The sequence below is a fragment of the Hemibagrus wyckioides genome, linkage group LG22, assembly GCF_019097595.1.
Source record: "Hemibagrus wyckioides isolate EC202008001 linkage group LG22, SWU_Hwy_1.0, whole genome shotgun sequence".
NCBI classification, from domain to species: Eukaryota; Metazoa; Chordata; class Actinopteri; order Siluriformes; family Bagridae; genus Hemibagrus; species Hemibagrus wyckioides.
In genome coordinates this window covers 16,168,206-16,188,728 of record NC_080731.1, presented here as the reverse complement: position 1 = coordinate 16,188,728, position 20,523 = coordinate 16,168,206, and the positions used below count along the sequence as shown (strand labels likewise).

Sequence of the window (20,523 nt, the reverse complement as noted above, 5' to 3'; positions counted from 1 at the left end):
CACTTTATATTTCAGAAATGAAGTTATTACTTATTTATTTTACTGACTTGTGAAGTTATTTTCCCAGTGTATGTGTGAAAGAACGATTAAATTATTGAGATCAGCAATTTTACTGTCTTCTGTGTCATACAGCTACATAAATGCTGTGTTCATAATTTTTCTTTTTTTGTAGGTGTTTTTTGGAAGGAGTCTCCAGTATCAGTTACAGGTTTGTTTTATTGTTACAAATTTTGGAAAGTCCAAGCTTTGAAATGTCCATTTTTTTTTCAGACTTTCTTTTTCAGTAACTAACTTTTGTTTCTGAAACATTCCACAACATTAAATGGATAAAAGATGCAAGCTGTTCTTTTATAAAATTGTTATAACTGTTGTGTGGACAAAGTTGATTACACCGATTAACATTATGACAACTGAAAGGTGAAGACTGATGATCTCCTCATCATGGCACCTGTTAGTGGGTGGGATATATTAGGTAGCAAGTGAACATTTTGTCCTCAAAGTTGATGTTAGAAGCAGGAAAAATGGACAAGCGTAAGGATTTGAGCGAGTTTGACAAAGGGCCAGATTGTGATGGCTAGACCACTGGATCAGAGCATCTCCAAAACTGCAGCTCTTGTGGGGTGTTCCCGGTCTGCAGTGGTCAGTATCTATCAAAAGAATCCTTCAAGTCTCCTTTAACTTACAGGATCTTGGTGCCAGATACTACAGCACACTTTTATGGATCGAGTGGAGTCCATGCCTCGAAGGGTCAGGGCTGTTTTGGCAGCAAAAAGGGGACCAACACAATATTAGGCAGGTGGTCATAATGTTATGCCTGATTAGTGTATTTTTCAATAATAATAATACTATAAGATTAGAGTTTCATATCTTACGTTACAGAAAAATAAGCAAGCACCGTTTAAATGACCACATATGTTTTAATTGTTCTTAATAAACAATTGAGGAAACAACGAAGGAAAAGAATTATGGAGGGGGGAAATAATACAGTGATACAATTTTTAACGATACAGAAAATGTATCAGGTAAATATATTTGGACTGAATTTTAAAAAAAAAAAAAAAAGGTAAGGGGGGCATATGAAGGGGTGTTAAGAGCAATACTTTTCAAAGAAATGAAGATACAGACAAGTTGAACAAGACATTGCGACAGCACGGTTCTTTTCTCGTTACTATTTAGGCCACTGTGGTGATCAGAAGCAAATATTTAGAGCTACTATTCCTTCAGATCAAAATATACAAACGCTGTACAAAACTGTTACGGCCTCCCGGGTGAGGGAGTCGAATGCTCAACAAACACTCTGTAAAAAGGGACCGGTGGCGATGGTGGTGGTGGGGATTCTAAAAATAATATACATCACACATAATAAATATTCAGTTAAAGGTTCGAGCCTTCCATTTTCATTTGGACAAAATGACTTCTACTAAACGTTATGGCGTATATACAGTATGGCCATGGGAACGGGGGAATTATTTAGGTGAACTCATATGGAAGGTTCTAGCAATGAACAGCTGCATAGATTCTTAATCACTTAAAACGTTCGGTTCCACAGAGACAGGGAACGATCTAAGGCAACGTCACAGCCAGACGGAAGGAAATCCAGACCTATCGAGAACGAAACCCCCCCACAACTCGATGGACTCGAGCCTGGATCAAGGTTCTGGATTTGTGCGGTCTGGCAATGCGACAGAAATGCTAGCCTCGCTTAAACACTAGAGTCGTATTTCTCAATACTGCGCCGACAATGTAAGGCAGAACTAACGTGTCAGCCATCTGTAGCTATAATCCTAAAACCAGACCTCGACTTCCAGGACACGACAAACTCGGAGGTTTGTGCGAAAAAGAAAAAAATGTTTTCAGGGTGAAAACACCAGGAGCGCAACGAAACACTACTACTACCACCAGGTAAGAAGTCCAGAGTAAAACAAAAGTGGATATAAAACGGCTGACGAGATCCTACTAAATACTTACTTACTTTTTTAATCTAGTTAATCTGTGAACACGTTAATTACAGAATCCAGAAAATGAGTCCTGAATTCTGCTTTCAATGAGCGTCCCAGGGTTCTAATAAATTATGCTTAACAAATGATCACGTTTTTTTTCTTGTTTTTTCTCTTTCCTGATCAAAGCAGTGTACATGAAAAAAACCATACAGTTTCTAATTTATAACACACTATACTTCCATAGTAAATATTAAGATCTTGCATATGCCTAATTTTAAAAACAACAAGGGTCACATGGATTATTTGACATCATGTACAAAAGAAAATATCCCAATTTTCATTTCTTCCAAACCCAAGAAACAAATGAAACACTCGTTTGAAGGACATCTTGTTAAAACCTTTTTTTTTTTTCTTTTTTTTTTAATAGAACTTGGATGGGGTCGTGTATTTACAGGAAAAATAATGTAAAGCGCTGCTTTTCTTCCTCTCTATCGCATTAAGGACACAGAATGGCTTCTGACACAAGGCAAGTTTACGGGTTGGTGGGGTTTTTTTCTTCACTTTTTCAGGAGCATCTTCGCAAAATCCTCATTGGACAGGGGCTTTGTTGTGGGGTTTTCAGCTTGCACACCGTCGCTCATGCCATCCTGCTGTTTGGCTGCGGTGCCGTTCTCCGTTTTCGCCTGGGGTGTGTTTTGACGGTGCAGAGAGCGAGGGAGTAAAGACACCTGTGTACGGCCTTTTCCACGACTGAAATCAGAACATAAAAATGTCATTTTCAAAAACTGTCTGGGATAAAAATATATATATATTAAAAAAAAAAAAAAAATGACGACGATGAGCAGTCTTAAGCCCGTTACACTTCTGGACTATGGCCTCTTTCTTCTCCTGATAAACATACCAACTTATTTGCAATAAAAACACAAACATGGAAGCATCATGAGTTCACAAACACAAGAAGAGTAGTTAGCTTATCCCTGACGCAAAAAAAAAAAACAGAACATTTCATTAATCATTTAAGAAAGCTCCCCAGTGCACTGTAGACATCGTATCTGGTGAGTGTTTTGCAGTGAAAAGACTTTTAACACTGTTTGCATACTGGTTTTGTGGTTTCTGTTGGCTGCCCATCCTTATCAGCCAGAGAGGCAAAATATGGCCACACTACATTCCTTCCTATCAACTGGCTTTTGCGCTGTACAGCCAAGGCAACTTAGCATGCGTGGTTCGCTCCAAGTATATAAAGTGTTGAAAGCAAGTGCAACTCTTGTCTGTAATAATAAGTTGGACAGGAGACTTGTATAGCAGACACGCCATGTAAACAAATTTTTTCTAAATCTGTTATATGGTGCAGTTTTCCTGTGCGATGTTGAACATTTTAGAGGAGTCTCCAGTTTGAGAGATTTGTAAAATGTGTAAAAGTCAGATTTGAAGTTTAAGCCCACACAGGATAGAGGTGGACACAACAACGTTATCTGTTTGGTTATTAGCTTCACGACACAGGAAAAATATGGGAGCTGATGCAGTTATAACTGGAGGGGAAACTATAACATGATGGAAAAATGTGACATCACAGAAGTGTGTGAATCAAATTTTTATCAGTTTATTTATAATCTGTTCACTTTGATTAATGCATTGTTTATGACTAAGGGGGAAAAAAACGTCTTTTCAGTTCTAATTTTGCTTTATTAAAATTTAATTTATAAAATATTGTGAGAATCAAATAGAGACTGTGAAGCCAGTGTCATGAACCAAATCATGATCAGAGTGTACTGTTACACCACTAGTTCACACATGTGTGCGTGTGTAAAAAGATAAATATGTATCATTCTAAATAAAGAAATAAACAAAACCTGTAGTCACAGGCAAACCGCTGTGCTATAAGGAAACAATTGTTGACAGTATAGTCGACATATAGTACACTCTCAGTCAGATTTTAATCCTTACTTTTATCTGGAGCTCAAACCTCCACAACACATCCAGTATCAACAGTGAAAAATCCATATCCCTCCACTTGGAGGTGCTGTTGTACTTACGTGCCCTGATTCTGACGAGGCATCATGCCTCCCAGCGCTGATGTGAATTCTGTCTTCCTGGCTGGCGGATTACTGATGGCCACAGAGAGCGTGTGATTCTCCAGCTTGGTCCTGTCCATCTTTAACACGGCCTGAGACGCCTGCGCCTCGTTCTCAAACTCCACGTAGGCCAGGCCCTGGACGACACACACACATCATGGGTTATTCAACAAACATTTACAGTAGTTGTAGTCTTCAAATAAAACAGAAGCACTGCGTAGACATTCATCTTAATCAACTGTGGTAATAGAGCCATAAAACTCTTTTCCATGTTTGGTGATTCTCCTAGCTGTAGATATTTGTGCAAAAAAGGAGAAGGAAAATAGGAAATTTTCTAAACATTTCATTTCCAGATCATCATGGTCCTAGTACAGTTAAATATGATTGAATCTGAAATTAAATTGAACCAGACAGACCTTGGGTTTGCCGGAGCGGTTGGTGACGAGGCGGACGGCTTTGACAGTGCCGTGCTCCTTACACAGCTCCTCCAGCTTCTCTGTAGTGCAGTTGAAAGGCAACCCCGAGATAAAGATTTTGTGCTTCTCCATTGATGTGTTGTATTTGAAGACCTGGCAAAAGCAGTGAAGTAGTAAATAATTTAATTCGTAATTCAAGTCGATTGCTATCAGAAATTTTAAGCCACAAAAATTCCACAGGATCAAGCAAAACCTGCTATTTTGCAAAAATATATTACACATCACTTAAATCTAAACTACAGCCACCCTTAAGGGCAACACGTACCTTAAAGTCAGGGTTTTTGCTCTTGTCTACACAGGGAGACACAAACATGGGACGTCCATCCACTTCCTGTCTGTCCAGCTTGAGGGCCTCTTGAGCGGCCAGCTCGTCCTCAAACTGCACGTAGCAGTATCCTCTGAAACCGCCCTTTGGAGTAAACACGGGTCGCACCTGTATGACGGTCCCACAGCTCCCAAATGCAGCCTTCAGTTTGCCCTCTGGGTCGTCCAGATTGAAGGCTAAATTACTGACGAATACGCTTTTTGAGTCATTGCGATCATCTGGCATTCTGGCCGTTGTATTTTTTATTTCTGTCACCACCTGCTGGTTTTTCCGGGCGGCTGGAGGCTCTGCTCTGTGTTGTGGAGGAGCACGGCGCCCAAACAGCCCACTTTCTGTCTCCATCTGCTCCTCAGATGCATCCTCCTCACCTCTATGCCTCTTGCGCTCTGGAAAGATCAGGTACAAGTGTATGTAAGTGAATGACCTGATAAACCAATTTAAAATAACAGTGTTTTATTCTAAACTGCATTATTTTACAGTCCTTACCAGTCTCTTCTCCCCATTCGTCATCATCCACGTCTTCTGCCTTCCTTTTGTCTCCTGTCCTGTTCGTTTTGTGGCTCTTTTTCTGTGCTTTCTTGTCGGCCTTGGCTTTGCGACGCTGTTCGGTTCGCTCTTCTTCTTGCCGGACCAGCAGGGCCTCTTTCTCTGCTGCCTGTACAGAATTACAGATCAGATGTAAGACCCGATGTAAAAAGCACACGTACATCATCTGATGGGTTCGGAGGAAAGATGTTCGTAGCACAAATATGGTTTTAGAGATCAATGGTCCAAATATTAAACCGATTAGACATTATTCATTTAAAACAATTCCAACTGAGGAAACCAGGAATAATTCCCAGATTAAGCAAGGTCATTCATCCCTACCGCCTCCTCTCAGGTTTAGCATCACCAAGTTATCGCTTTTCACTGCAATATGATCTTATTTGCTTCTTCCTTTCAACTGTAAGTAGCAGATCAGTAACATGGATGTAGCTGTGCACCTGCCTTAGTGAAAACAGTAAATAGAGACAGATCTGGCTTCAGCTCCACACAGGGCAGGACACACAACTTTACACACCACTTCTCAGAGAGTCTACTACTGCATTGCTCACCTTCTCTTATTTCAATTAGCTTCAAACAAACAGCCTAATACAATTTGGCATATATTGAACTTTGTCATGCTGATTACTACAAAAACAAAAACACACTTGCAAAAATAAGTGAAAGGTCATACAGCTGAAACAGAAAGGCTATTTTATAATAAACACCTAATATAGGCCTGAATATGATTTACACAGTGATGTGCAAATAAATCGTTTTCTAAACTCAAAAGGGACAACACAACAGAATGTGTGCGCTCAACCAGACAGGTAAATAAGAGTCTTGCCTTCACTCTCTGCTCATTCACTCGATTCAGTCTAGACTCGGTCTTCTGTACAGCAGCATCCCAGTCCTCCAGCGAACCTGTGGATGGACACAATGAGCCGTTAGGGAAAGGCAGGCTTTCAATTCATGTGTAATTGAAACAGCTAAAAGTTTTTTTTTTGAGTGCTGTAGCGCTTACCTTCAACCCTCTCGAATGTGAGAAGAACTTCACACACGTGCTCTGGATAATCTGACGTGCACTGCACTGCTCGGTGAAGAGCCTTCCTACAATGTGCAGCATCTCCATAAGACCTGAGGACAGATATATACCTATATTATTATATCCATATATCTATAATATAGGTAATATTACCTTCACTCTGATCATCACAAACATAAAATAAACACTTCAGTTACATCAGCTCTATGAACAGAAACATGGCAGAGCTGTGCACTCGAATTGTGTTGCTTTTATTGTCTGTAGCCAACATGCTAAAGGTTGATGTGGTGATAACAGTATTCACTGTACAATACTGACCTCTCCAGATTGTAGTACTCGAGCCACATGTTGGCGTACTTAGCGTTCCCTTTCGTCATGATGCTGTCCCACAGTTCTCGTGCTTTCTGCATATTCTTACAGTGCAAAGCCTGTTGAAGAGAACAAACAGTAAATTAGAGAAAATGGCTGGAGGTCAATTTACAGACTAGTTCCAACTCTCAGATGCACTAGAATCGCAATGTAAAAACACTGTATTGTGCACCAACACGTCTGTAAAAATTACTGTCTGGGCACATTACTCCTTTTTAATATTGTAGTATTTACTTGCATTTGGAAAACTGTTTACTCAGTTCAAACACGGCAAATGATTTCAGTGTATAATCAATATATTTTTTAATGATAACATGTTAATTGTGTGATTTGTGCTCACCTCTATCCTGGCCCAGATTTGCATTATTGTACAAGTCAGATCACCACTCTCTGTAAACCCTGTAACCAGATTGCCACAATTGAAGCAAAAATATATCAAACTGCACTGGTACCAATAAGAGTCCATTTAAGAGATGGTATTTATGGAAACAATTCCATAAACAAACACTTGATGTATGCTTGATTAACACACAGTACACCACTTACGTTCCTCCACGTCTTGCTTCAGGTAGTCGAGAGCGCGTGTGAAAGCTGCCCGCAGCTCCTCTAGCTCTCTGCTCCCTTCTGTAATCAATCACCCATCGATAAATGAACAGCACAATCCTTTAAAAATGTCTCAAGAATATGAAACGTGCATTTAATGTAATCAATAAGCCAAGACAGTGTTTGGTGTCTGATGTTTGCTTCTCCAAACCTACACTTGAGCTACGAGACTAATGGAAGTCTAGCTCACCCGTCTGTTTTACTGTAAATACTAGCCTAGATTTATAAGATCATTCAAAGTGAAAACACGAGTACATCTGTATAACCTCCGGCTTTCTGCTACAATTCTGGTTTTAAAGAATAATTACGCTCCAAATGTTTCTTAATGAATAACTTATGAATATTACATTGCATCCGTCCAAACTGTTAAAGTAATGAGAGTAATAATACAATTGTAGTTCTGCCTGTGCTTTAGCTCTGCATCACATTATGCAAATCAGCCCAGCAATGTTAGCGACCTCCGGTGACTGCTTCCTCCTCGGGCCATTTTTATCCTTGATCATTAGAGTTCAGATTGCTGCTGCTTCAGTGGGATAATACTTTATGAATTATTTATTACAGTAAATTTGCCAAATGCATGATTTTTTTTTTTAACACATAGGAGTTGGCACATTGGCACAAAGAGTCCGTATGAAAGGAAAATGCCCCGAAGACAAAAAGTGATTGCACAACATCAGACAGAGTTCTAAAGAACATCAGTGAGTCTACATGAAACCACTGAAGGATGAAATGCTAACCCTAAACCGAGAAAGGTTTTGGTTGAGACAGACCTCCATTACTCGTTTGCTACATTAGCCGCAGAGCTCCTCAGAGAGCGAACATGTCTTCTTGGTCAATCAGCATTAGGGCTGAAGAAGAATGTATTACATACACTGGCAAAGTCGTCTTCTCACCTTTGTTAAAATCGACACGTCTCCGCAGGTAATCCAGGTACGACTGCCAGATCTCCACGTAATCTGTGGCTTGTATGAAACCAGCATTAAGTGCCTTTTCGAATACATCTACAGAAAAACAAAATCGAAACGAAAGTAAGACATGCAGTGGTGCTGGAAATGTCACCCTCAATTCATACACTTTATTTCAACATATACAGACAGGTGACAAGTAAAAAGAAAAAATTTAAGTTCTGACTATACAAGTGGGCGTGGTCTCTTTCAGGATGACTCCTCCCCCATCCACAGAACAAAAGGGCCAACATAATGGTTTGATGAAAATGAAATTAGTGTAAATTGAATGATCCCGGTCTTCAGACTCAAACACCTACAGGGAGAATTTTTGGTGTGACAATCTCCACCACATCATCATCATGATCATAACACTAACTAAAGGAAAATCTTTGAGAAGAATAATGTTTGTCACTTAAGTACACTTCCAGACAACTGTAGAATCTGGATATTCTTCTGGTGGCTTTCCCTTTACTTGGTCACCTGTCTGTATATTATTGTCTTCTGTCTGATGTATCCAGTACCAGAGATTATGTGATGCTCTGCACAGTGTCTCTCCAGAGCCAACAGGTAGCTTTTCCACAAGCCCATCGTCCAGGGGCAGTTCCGGACTGCCCTTTCGTGACAGGACAACACCAGGTCTTTGATCTTCAACTGTCGATCCTAGAGAAATTATATAAAAATGACTTAATTATGTAATGTTATTAATTATACTAATTAAAATATTGTTTTTACTGTTAATGACTCACAAGGAAGCCTTATTACACAGGCTTTTTCATTGCCCTAGTGGTCTTAAGAAAACGTTGTGGATCACAGTGTGCATTCTGGCAGTGTTTAGTACAATTTACTTTGGCTAATAAGAGACGCGAATTTCTTCAGTTTGTACTGTGTAGTCTGATGGAAGATTTGATGAACAAGGTAGGCGAAAGCATTCATATTTCATTACCATCTAATATAATCTGCTCTTCAAGTCTCTTTCCATGATTGCTAACTGCTAGGATGAGCAAACAAACTATTCCGTTTTTCTACCAACAGATGGAGCCAGCTTTATGCTTACATAAAAAAAAAAAACCTACATCCTGGAACCCAGCCCTCTTGTCTTGTGACATGAAGCTGTTTGTCTCAAAACGGAATCCAATTCTCGAAATTCAATTTCCGAAAACATCCTAGAGTTTTGGAGACCGCGATTGCAACACGAAGTGATGTCCAGAATTCTTTTCCATCATCTTCCCCATGTTACTGAATAACTCTGACATGCATCAGTATTCATTCCTAGCCAAGTACAATATGTATTCCCAGAGAAACACTACAGAGGTGCGTGTGTCTGCACACTGGCACGCACATTTGGGGTCTGCTGAACTGAAGAGGGGGAAACGTGTTTCCTCATTATTATTTTTTAAGAATGTGACCCACATTTTGTATACAACAAAGTTCAAGCATTTTACAGATGTGCCACGGCAACTATTATTTCCAGAAATTATACTGTTGTTTTATTTTTTTTTTAAAACAAAGGTGCTCTTCATCAGACACCAAGCATATATATCAATATAAATATATCAAAATAAAAGCGCTAGTGTGTTTAATGTTAAAAGGAGCATATAATTCAGTTATGCACAGCTGGCATCATTTTAATCTGGCTAGAGTACAAGCATGCAACAGTGGATCTAATTAGACATTTGCTTTTAATGCACTACAATAGAGAACCTTTCTGGATAAAACTAAAAGCCACTGTTTTAGAATCCTTTAGTGTCAGTCCCAGTCTAAAAAAAAATGTAAATTGAAGACTGCACATCTGGGTGTCTTCTCTCTCGTTTTTTAATGAGAGTGTTCCCTCAATTTATCTTGGGAAGTGTTTCCTCCTGCTCTGTTCCACCTGAAGCTGTCTTTTCGTCATCTCTCCGTTCCTCCGCTCCTCTCTCCATCTGTGCTAATGGGTCCGTAGGCCCCTAATGGACCGTTGTGCATTCGTGGCCAGCGCATCTCATTAGCATTTCATTAAAATGCTCTTGAATAAATTGAGCAAGATGCAGCAGGCGGCATGCACACCGAGGAAAAAAAAACAACACCTGGCATACGGAGTGTGTGTGTGTGAGTGTGTGTGTGTGTGTGTGTGAGTGTGTGTGTAAACGGGATGGGTTCACCCAGGCACTTCAACATTCAATTGCTGTGAGGAGCTTAAAAAATTAGTTCTTTATTAAAAGCATTCTTCAGTTGTGGCTGGATCACAAAAGCTGTTTTATTGTGCTATAAAATGTTCCAGTAAGGATAGAAAGTTATTCAGGCTAAAATATCCGTTTTGCTGATTTTTGTTCTGTTTATATCAGTATACATTAGAGGATAATTACTATTCTATAACAAATTTGTTTTTAGTTAAACTTTCTTAGGAATTTGTCAAGCAAAAAAAAAAAAAACGTTTAATATGTATTAAAAGTTGTGGTTCCGTGTTGAATAATCTTTATTTCCCGCTCCATCCCTCCTTCCCTCATATATAGCTATGGTATGTCTTTGTGTATGACAAAAGTCACCGAGTATCATCTTTGCGTGTTCTAACACTTACCAGATAAGTAGTGTATTTAGCCCAAAGGTCTGGAACTAAACAATTCTCCCCCAGCGCTCTCTCAAATATGATCTGAACTCGAGCAGGGTCTCCCTCCTTCATCTCGTACTCAATGTAACTCTGGTACTCTGCCAGCTTCGGCGGCTCAGACACCAACTGCAGTGCAGAGAGAGGAACAGAGACATGTGGACATGGTGGACAGAGTGCAATTGTTTCATTTATAGAAATATGATGTGTGTAATACACGTGTTATACCAGAGCCTCTTCATAAGGCCTGCGAGTCTCCAGCTGCTGTAGAGCTCGCTTGTAGTGCTGCGTGACCGTCTCTGGCACACCCTCACCCGCCCAATCGGAGTACTCGGTGTATGTGCTCTCCATATCTGCATATCACGGAAGGTTTGTTAACATACACTCAAAAATTCTTTCACTCTTCAGTTTTCGGGACCAGAGAAGCTCATCTAGTTTTTATATCTGTGTAGCACATTTTTTTTCATCGAAAGATATGCACATTAAATTATGCTCACTGATCACCATTAGCTTTTATGTATCCTAACCCACACTACACCATCAACTCATTTACAGCTCAAATGAAACAGAAGTGTTTTTTTAGGGGATTTTGTCAAGGTGGACCTTTTCCTTCCATCATCAAATGGTCATATAATTAAATGGTTTTCTATGAATGGTGACATTCTTTGACGTGTATTTTATGGTATGGTGCATGGTCATGCTGGATGTTGCCATTATATAATGGTAAACTGCAGCCATAAACGGATGCATGTGGTCATTAACAATACTCAGATTCATCAGACCAGATCTTCAACTGTCTAGTTTGGGCGAGTCTGTGACCATGATAGCCTCAGACTCCTGTTCTTGGATGACAGGAGTGGAACCTGACGTGATCATGTGCTGTTGTTGATCATCCACCTCAAGGTTTGATGTATTCTGCAGTCAGAGATCTCTTCACCAGGGTTGTAAAGAATGCTTATTTGAGTTACTATAGACTTCGTGTCAGTTCAAACCAGTCTGTTTTTCCCCTTCTCTGATCTCTCTCATCAGCAAGGTGTTTGAGCCTGCAGACCCTCTGCTCACAGGACGTCATTCTGTGTAAACTCTACAGACTGCCGTGTGTGAAAATCATCAGCAGTATCTGAAATCTTCAAACCAGGCCATATGGCACCAGCAACCATGCCACAGTTAAAGTCACAGAGATCACATTTCTCCCCATTCTGTTTGATATGAACATAAACTGAAGTTACTGACCTAAATCTGCATGCATGCAAATTTTATGCACTGTGCTGCTGCCATATAATTGGCTGATTGGATATCTGCATTAATGAACATGTGTGTGTGTTTGTGTGTGTATACACAATTTTGTTTTCTCATTTCAAGGTCATATGAAACACAGCAGCACCAAAGCAGGTCTCTGCGGTCACACAAGAATATGAATTTCCTAGAAAAAAACATAAAAGCCAGGGAAACCAAGCCAAGGTGCTCAGGAATGGAATATGTGTTTTGGCTTTGTTCAGTGAGAGAAGAAGCAGTTCTGGCTTTCTCCTTTTTATGTCACACACACACACACACACACACACACACCATCTGGCTAGGCGCAGGTGGAGTGGGTGGGCAGCTCTCTTGGCTCTTTACAGCACATGCGCTTGTGTAGGTTTGTATGAAAAAAAACCCCACTAAAACCACACACTTATGATGCAGTGAGTTTTCACAGTGAAAGTATAATAAGATTGAATAGTTTTCAGGTTGGAACTTTTCAATTTTTATTCTACTTTATTCTTCACTCCTCTGTGTACCATCTGTGTCACCGAGTCACATTTCTCCAGACATTGTCTTGGACCAATTTAGATGGTCAAACTGGGAAGCTGATGCATTATATTTATGGGGATGTAACTATAGCTCTGTTTGGGTGTCCGGTCTGCTTCATTATTTCATTATTCTCTCAGACAGAAGCAGATGAACTGACTAAATATGAGTAAGAAGATGGAGATAAGAGGTGACTGTCTGTGAGAGAGCAAAAGAGATAAACAGACCAATTCACCCGTATGAAAGAAACAAAAAGGGAGGTAACCTCTTTACCCATTAGAGGTATGGCAAGCTGCCTTCTGAAGAGAGTGTGGACTCGTTCGAGCTGCACGTTCAGCTGCTCCTGTTGCTCAGGACTCGAGATACTGCCAGGAGGAGGCTGTAACAGATAGCAGTGTGTGTTAATGTTTAATCCCTCATGGCAGGGAGCAGGATCTTTGCACAATCAGCTATTTTTCTCCACCGTAAAAACTGGTAGATTTCTATCCGATTTTTATTGTACACAAAATCTTTCATCAGAGGATAGCTGCTTTGTGAGCGCCTACAATAAAAACAGAAGCAAAAGGTTTAGAATACCTGGAGGGTGGAGAGGATGGCCATCTCAAACTCCCGGAAGGCCTCCCAGAGTGCTGCTCCTTTTGTCATGTGCAAGCCCACAGCAGTCAGTGCCCTCTCGAAGATGGTGCGCACCCGGTCGATGCCTCCTGCAGCCCCCATGCCGCCTATAGAATACTGAGCGTACTCCAACCAGATATCAGGACCTGTGGGAGAGACGGCACATACAAATAAGGCCACAAAAATACTATGAACATAAACAGCAAGCATCCTCCTCCTGCACTGTCACACTATTTCTGGAAAAGCTTTCTTTTCTATTTATATTTGCATTGTCTGCTGTCTGGGAAACAGTAGCTTCTCCTTGGGGTGGCATTACACTTTCTACCACAGATAAGTCTTCCAGGATTTTTCTTCTTCCTTTCGTATCATTAACATCTGGTCTACCACGAGCAACAATGAGTCATGGATTTATTATTTTTATGAAATTTCTTTTGCCATCACCACAGATGGCTTTTTCCTGATTAGAAACTCAAAATGTAATATCATAAATCCACAGACAATGGATTTAATAGGTTGGTTATATACAACCTGCCAGCTGTTTTCTGTAACTGCCAGATGGGAGTAAAAACAAAGCCACAAAAATGTAAAAACTGAAAGTGTTCAGTTTCAGCATACTGCTACTGGATGAGTGAGCGGGTCAGACTGCTGTTCATTCAGACATTTTAAAGAAACGGGGCTACACTTACAGATGTAGTCTTTTGCAGCTTTCTCAAAGAGCTCGTAGATCTTCTCGCGCTCCGCCTCGTCGCCCTCAATCAGCCCGATTTCGTCCTTCAGCCAGTCCAGCCAGATCTCTGCGCAGCCGATCAGAACATGGCGTCAGTGAAGGATTGCAACATGCTAGATTTCTCAAAACATACATACACGTTATAGATTCCTGTCTGCTGAATGACGGTAGATCATACAGTCCAATTATAATGTCATTCTGAGTTATAAATGATCTGTGGCAGCGTTCTTTCATTGCACTGACTCCTGCTCTATGTTAACTGTTCATCACAAGCTCAATTCAACCAGCGAAGATCAAGGGTAATCATTTCATGAGGTTCAGATGTGTGACTCAGAGTCCCACGAGCACATTATATGAATGTCCACTAAAAGACTACGTCATGCATGAGCCTAGCAGATGGAAAGGAATAGAAGCTGCTACCACCCACAGTGATACAAAAAGTACAGCAGACATTCATTAATTTATTTGTGTTATATATAAACCTCATGGTACTCCAGTCTTTTATCATTCCTGACAAAACATTAGAACAGTTTGTCCTGAAGAAGAAAAAAAAAAAAATCATTTTTCAGAGTAACAAAAAAGACCAGACATGACAATGGAGCTCACAGAGCGAGATGTGTGAATAACAAAAGCCACATGCCAAACAAATGAACAGTTACATAACTAAATCTGCACATTAAAATGTTTGTTATCTGGATCATAATGAAGCAGGAGCTCAAAAAGCTTCCAAAAGGGGAGTGATAATGCACCTGAAATATACATAAGCCATTTTACAAACACGTGAGATATATGAGAGCATATCACCTCAAATCCACACTTAAAATAATAACACATGATATTTATATTCATTTGTTAATGAAAAAGAAAAATTAAAGCTCACACCTTCAGTAAGTGGGAAGAGTTCGCTCATCTTCTGCCTGGCCTTGCGCAGTCTGTACAGCTTCCCTTCCTGCCTCAGCAGCTTGATCAGGTCCACATGGCAATTATAATCAAAAGCATTGATCGAAAGCTGCAAGGTCACAAACAAAGAGTGCGGACGTTAGTGAAAACGTTATGACAGCTATAACGTGATGCAGGCTGACAGCTGGTAAAGGTAAGGTACATTACACAAATGCTTAAGGTAAAGACATTGCACAAATATTCCCCACTGAAGCATGAGATACACATCTGTTAACTCGGTGCTCAGGATGTCACATCACCTGCTGCGCCTCCAAGACTCCTGCATAATAGCCACTAATTACTTGTTAAGTAGTGCTGATGTCTTTGAACAGCGGGCTACCAGAGGATGTTAATAAACACAAAGGAGTAAAGAAGCCAACACTTTTGGATTAACAGTCCTACTTCTTTAGTGTGGCAAATGTAAAGGTATCCGCCACACGAAATATAGCATTTCCTCAGCAGTCAGACCGTTTCAAATCCAGACCCACAAACTCTAACGTTATTTGTTTCCACTTTAGCAAATTTCTGTGGAAATGTTTTTAAAATGAACACCAAACTAACCATTCCCAGCAGGTTAACAAAAGCTTCATTAAGGCTGATTTTCTTCATGCTCACGTCCTCGTAAATAAGCAAACGTACAAAACGATTTACATTTAATTACCACCACAAAACTCCATGAAAGGCAAAGCTCACAGAGCTGACCTTGAAAATGGCATGAATAACAGCTAAATGGCCTCCTGAACACGCTGCGCGCCAAATTCTCTAGTAACGCAGCTCAGCCACTGCAGCATGTCAGCTATTAGACACACGGTCACACCCTAGTTGCACCGTACACACACAATCCTTATTTCTATAGCAACTAGTAGTAGTGACGACTTCGTAGTGCAGCGACTGATGACTTGCAGTGATAAAATCACTGTGTGACCACAGCATAGTGATTCTTTCGACACCTTTAGAGAGCGTTGGTAGCTCAAGTGGTTAAGGCTCTGGGTTGTTGACTGGAAGATGCCCCAGCATCGCCAATCGGCCACCGTTGGGCCCTTGAGCAAGGCCTTCAACGCCCCCTGCTCCAGGGGTGCTGCATCGTGGCTGACCCTGTGCTCTGACCCTAACCCCCAAAGATGGGATATGTGAAGAAAAGAATTTCACTGTGCAGTAATGCATATGCGACAAATAAAGACAACAGCTTAACAACTTTACTTTTGTCCAAACAGAACAGCTAGTCTTATTTGTCTTCAGTTATTGGTTTCTCCTAAAATCTGTGTGCACAACTGAAATAAATAAGCTTTCCAGTGATCCAAGTAAACAACTGTAATAAGTCTCAGAATGGGCAGACGAGCCATGATTAGTGAAAGAAACAAACACAGCCTTCTGTCTGAGACTAATCAGACTTTCACCATTCAACACCATGACACTGGGGAGCTTGCTGGGTTTCATGTTTGTTTAGTGAAATCTGAAGAGCATGACAAAATCACCATGTCAAAGAAAACAGTTACTCTGTGTTGAGGGAATTAATAATAGATAAAGACCAGAGGCTCTATTACAGATAATACACTTTTCCACTTTTTGGTGATCGTGTCTGGGTGCAAATTATGTACAAAACAAGACACGATGATGGTGGATTACTAATACAAAAAAAAAATTATATTATATTTTATTTTTTATATATATATATATATATATATATATATATATATATATATATATATATATATATATATATATATATATATATATATATATATATACACACACATACATACATATATATATATATATATATATACACACACAGACTTTGGACTTTTACATAAAACATGCAGTAATGTGTCATTTGTGAACATTTTGTACCATTCAATAGTAAAAGCTCAGATTATATAATGGCTTGATTTTTTTTTTCAACTCCTGCCTTCTCAAGGCTACTTCCTGCAAAGATCGTGCTGAGTAAAGAGCCAGTTTAACAAAGAGTGAATGTTACATGTCAATCAACCCACTGTTGTTTAAATACGTGCCATTAATGAAATGTACAGTTCTGAGTCAGCTCATGTGCTGCGTCTCCCCTTTTCTCATTGTATAATGCTAGTAGAAATATGCCTTACATGAGATATACGAAGGATTCTCAACACTGCCTCACTTATTCTCTATTCTGTCTGATGTTACAGACATTCCAGTTCACCCAAAGCTGCTCCTGCTGCCAAACCCACCAGGAAAACTATAAAACCTACACATATCACTTCATTATCCACTCTTCTGTGTACACAGCTACACAGTGCACCTCTTTGGAGCTACATAGATTATCTCAGCAGGTCAGAGACAGAAGCTAGAGCTGAGGAAATATTAGATGTGTGACTCATTAACATCCCATTAAAATATTACCGGCACATTCATGTGTATTTACACCACAGAGACGTTAAATGCTCAAATTTGATTGGTCAGAAGGTGCTGATTAATGTTTCTATTCCAATCCCTTGTACTAATCTCTCGTCATCTCCATATGGCAGTCGTGCTGTTTTAAATCCTTGTAAATGAAACAGACATTTTGCTGTTATAATCTTGAGAAGACAGAATGATCACGTCAGGACGCAGAGATCTGAAGGAGATCTCAAAGCAAGCTGACAATTTCGAGGCATTATTGATAGATATGGTAAGATCCCTTTAGTTGCTTTAATATAAAAATAGCTTATCAAGAAATCTAGTGACTTTTGAACAGAAGTTGAGAAGTTAAGTGACCGTCTTAAACTTGATACAGCTCTCCAGCTCACATCACAGACTCTGTTATACGAGCTGAGACAGCGGGCTCGCCTGACACACCATCAGTGTGTAACGCCTGACTGTGCTGCACTTGTGACCACTGCTTCCCAACGGTCACTGATCACCATTGTTTGTCCTAATCTTGCACATCATTATTAGTTTTCAAGTCTCTTCTTGAATATATAGTAACATATATAGAGTAACCGCTTCTTTCAAGGTGCATTAGGCAAAACAGTACGTTTTTCAAGATTAGGTGTTTAATGGTTAATAATGTTCCACTCACTAACAGGTCAAACATACAGAGCATAATAGAAAAGCAATGGCTAAGAACATGACCTTAGGAAAAGTGTATTAAGTCGCTGGGAAAACCTGACTGGAAAAGTGACCTCTGGTTCAGGATGCTTGCTTGATTTTAGGGACATCTCCTAAAAGCCAATTTCAAACCAATTCAAATATGGGTCTCTGCAGATCCTGGGGGCGGGGCTTCATAAGCATGGGTGGGAACCATTCAGATGTCAAACTGACCTAACCATTAGCCATTAGAGACTTAATCTTTAAATAAATAAAAATTATTATATAACACACCTTTAAATGATCTTGCCCCCCACCACCCAGTTTCTGAAGCTCCGCCCACTGGATGTACAGCAGCCTATCAATCTGAGCGTCTATAAAATGACATGGGGGGGGGGGCATTTTGTACTAGTTTTCTCACGCAATTAATACACTTGGGCTTAGAGGTTCTTTATTTTTTTTTTTTTATCTTGTTTCATATTTCTTTCAGGTTATTCGAACAAATATTACAACAAAAATAGGCTAGTACGGTATTATTACACATACATTATTAACACATGTATAGTTAATTATGAAACAGGTTGTGCCCGAGGCCGTGACCAAAGATGACTTCTTTCTACAAGAAATAAATCATAAGCGAAAATCTTCCAAATGTCCCTTCATTTACGATTTGATATGCAAATGATCGCGATGAATACATTAACATGCAAATTAGCGGGTGACGTCATCCCGCGCAAGACGAGCCAGAAAACGACGTTCATAACAATTTCATCGCAATCAGCGCGCTCGTGCCCAGAGGATATTATAGCGCAGTGTCCAGCGGGTCGCTAATTCACATCTGTACAGATGTCTCCACACACCTCTCCGACTGGTTCATCTGATCAAATGCACATTTAAATAGCTGCTGAATTCCCACAAGCAGTTGCTCGGGGTTATTATGAGAAGGCGCTGTGTTGCACGCCCACGGCATGGCGCGCAGTTTGATTACATGCTCCTTTGCTAAGGCAGCTTTCCCCGTGTCTCACTCAGCCACATACTTTCATTTTGCAGATCAAGCTCAGATTATTACACAGGCGGACATTTCGTCGACATAAACATTTGCTCGTTTGCTGTAAAAGACAAAACACTAAAGTTGGACAGAGACAGCTGGCGCATAAGGTGATGCTAACTACCAGCTATCGCCTTCTTTAATTCTTAATAAAGGTACACAATAACTGAAAACATATCTGTCATTAAAAACATCACTTACACCAACAGAATGCGATAATCAGGGACACTTTTTACTATATGCTTAACTGCGCACCACGCTAAGCTAGCACGCTAGTTAGGTCTTCGCCATTCATTCTCATAGCTGTAGACTGGCTAGTTAGCCTAGCTCAGCGAAACTTAGCCTAGCTTAGCTTACTTGCTCCTCCAAGCGCTGGATTTCTGCTTCATTTTCTCGCTCGTCCTCCGACGTGTCGTCGTCATCTTCGTCTTCGGAATTCTCGACGCCCATTGCCTCTTCTTCTCCCGACTCCATTTCTCTCTCCATCTCCTCGGCCTCTTCTTCCTCCTCCTTGATATCAGCTAAGAGCGTCTCAGCTTCGTTCCCAGTCGCCGCCATGTTTATGAGGGTCTGCCTGGTAACAGGATGCGCGTGCCCGAGCTGCAGCCTGATCCAATGAGGTACGTATAAAAACCAGACCCGCGCTTGTTTTTTTCCTGAGCCTATGTCATGAAATGTCTACTTTATGAAAGGGAAAATAGCGTAGGATAGTCATGAATCGCTAACATTCTGCCAGAGAAAGTGTTAAACACTGATGTGATAACTGTGGAGCGATGGTTTAAACAGCGCTGGGAGTCGAACGCAAAAAGAGTCGACTCTTTGATTACGACCCTGGCTTTGGAGTCGACTCATCATAGAGAGAGAGAGAGAGAGAGAGAGAAAGAGAGAAAGAGAGAGAAAGAGAAAGAGAAAGAGAGAAACAACAGCTAATGTAAGAGCTATGAAGAAAAACCCCACCCCAAAACAATGGATGGTCAGTGATGCCACTAAAACCTTACCAGGGCAGGGGTGAAGGTATCACAACCATTCAAAGAAGATAGCTGATATATAGATGCTGTACCGCAAGATGCAAACCACTCATCAGCAGTAAGAATTAGATGGCCAGAAATACAGAGAAAAGGCACAAAAGTTCTGGAACCAAGATGAACCTCTACTAAAATGATGGACAGGGCAAAGCATGGAGAATGAAAGGATCTGCTCTTGATCCAAAACACACATGAAACATGGTGGTGGTAGTGTCACGGCTTGGGCTTGTATGGCTGTTTAAGGAACATTCTTACTAATCGTTTTTGATGATGGTGGCAGCAGAATGAATTCAGAAGTAACATTCCCTCTGCCAATTTACAGCGAAAGCATTCAGATTAATAAGGAGAAACTTCATCCTGCAGCCAGACAATGATCCAAAACACTCCAACTCAATAAAGGACATTGTCATGAGTGAAAGTGAAAGGTTTTACTTTCTTAAGAGAAGACTTACGGGAGAA

General features: G+C 40.4%; 1 protein-coding gene across 1 annotated transcript; it reads right to left on the bottom strand.

Annotated features, from left to right (window-relative positions):
• Positions 1-897: 897 nt before the first annotated feature.
• sart3 (spliceosome associated factor 3, U4/U6 recycling protein) lies at positions 898-19,836 on the bottom strand. The gene is made up of 19 exons (XM_058374779.1): positions 19,397-19,836; positions 14,893-15,019; positions 13,970-14,077; positions 13,245-13,429; positions 12,942-13,047; positions 11,109-11,233; positions 10,854-11,009; positions 8,821-8,959; positions 8,246-8,353; positions 7,296-7,373; positions 7,090-7,148; positions 6,699-6,808; positions 6,360-6,472; positions 6,183-6,259; positions 5,300-5,468; positions 4,754-5,199; positions 4,429-4,581; positions 3,974-4,149; positions 898-2,690 (listed from the first exon to the last, which is right to left on the bottom strand). The coding sequence occupies exons 1-19, from the start codon at positions 19,595-19,597 to the stop codon at positions 2,498-2,500; spliced, it is 2,829 nt and encodes a 942-aa protein (XP_058230762.1). The 5' UTR covers positions 19,598-19,836; the 3' UTR covers positions 898-2,497.
• Positions 19,837-20,523: the final 687 nt, after the last annotated feature.

Bases quoted from the DNA above. Each gene is read 5' to 3' on its own strand.
- sart3 (XM_058374779.1), bottom strand. From the start codon at position 19,597: ATGGCGGCGACTGGGAACGAAGCTGAGACGCTCTTAGCTGATATCAAG. The intron at 15,020-19,396 runs GTAAGCTAAGCT...GTGACCTTGCAG, and splicing joins TCCAGCGCTTGGAGGAGCAA to CTTTCGATCAATGCTTTTGA. The intron at 4,150-4,428 runs GTCTGTCTGGTT...TGTGTCGTCCAG, and splicing joins ACCGCTCCGGCAAACCCAAG to GGCCTGGCCTACGTGGAGTT.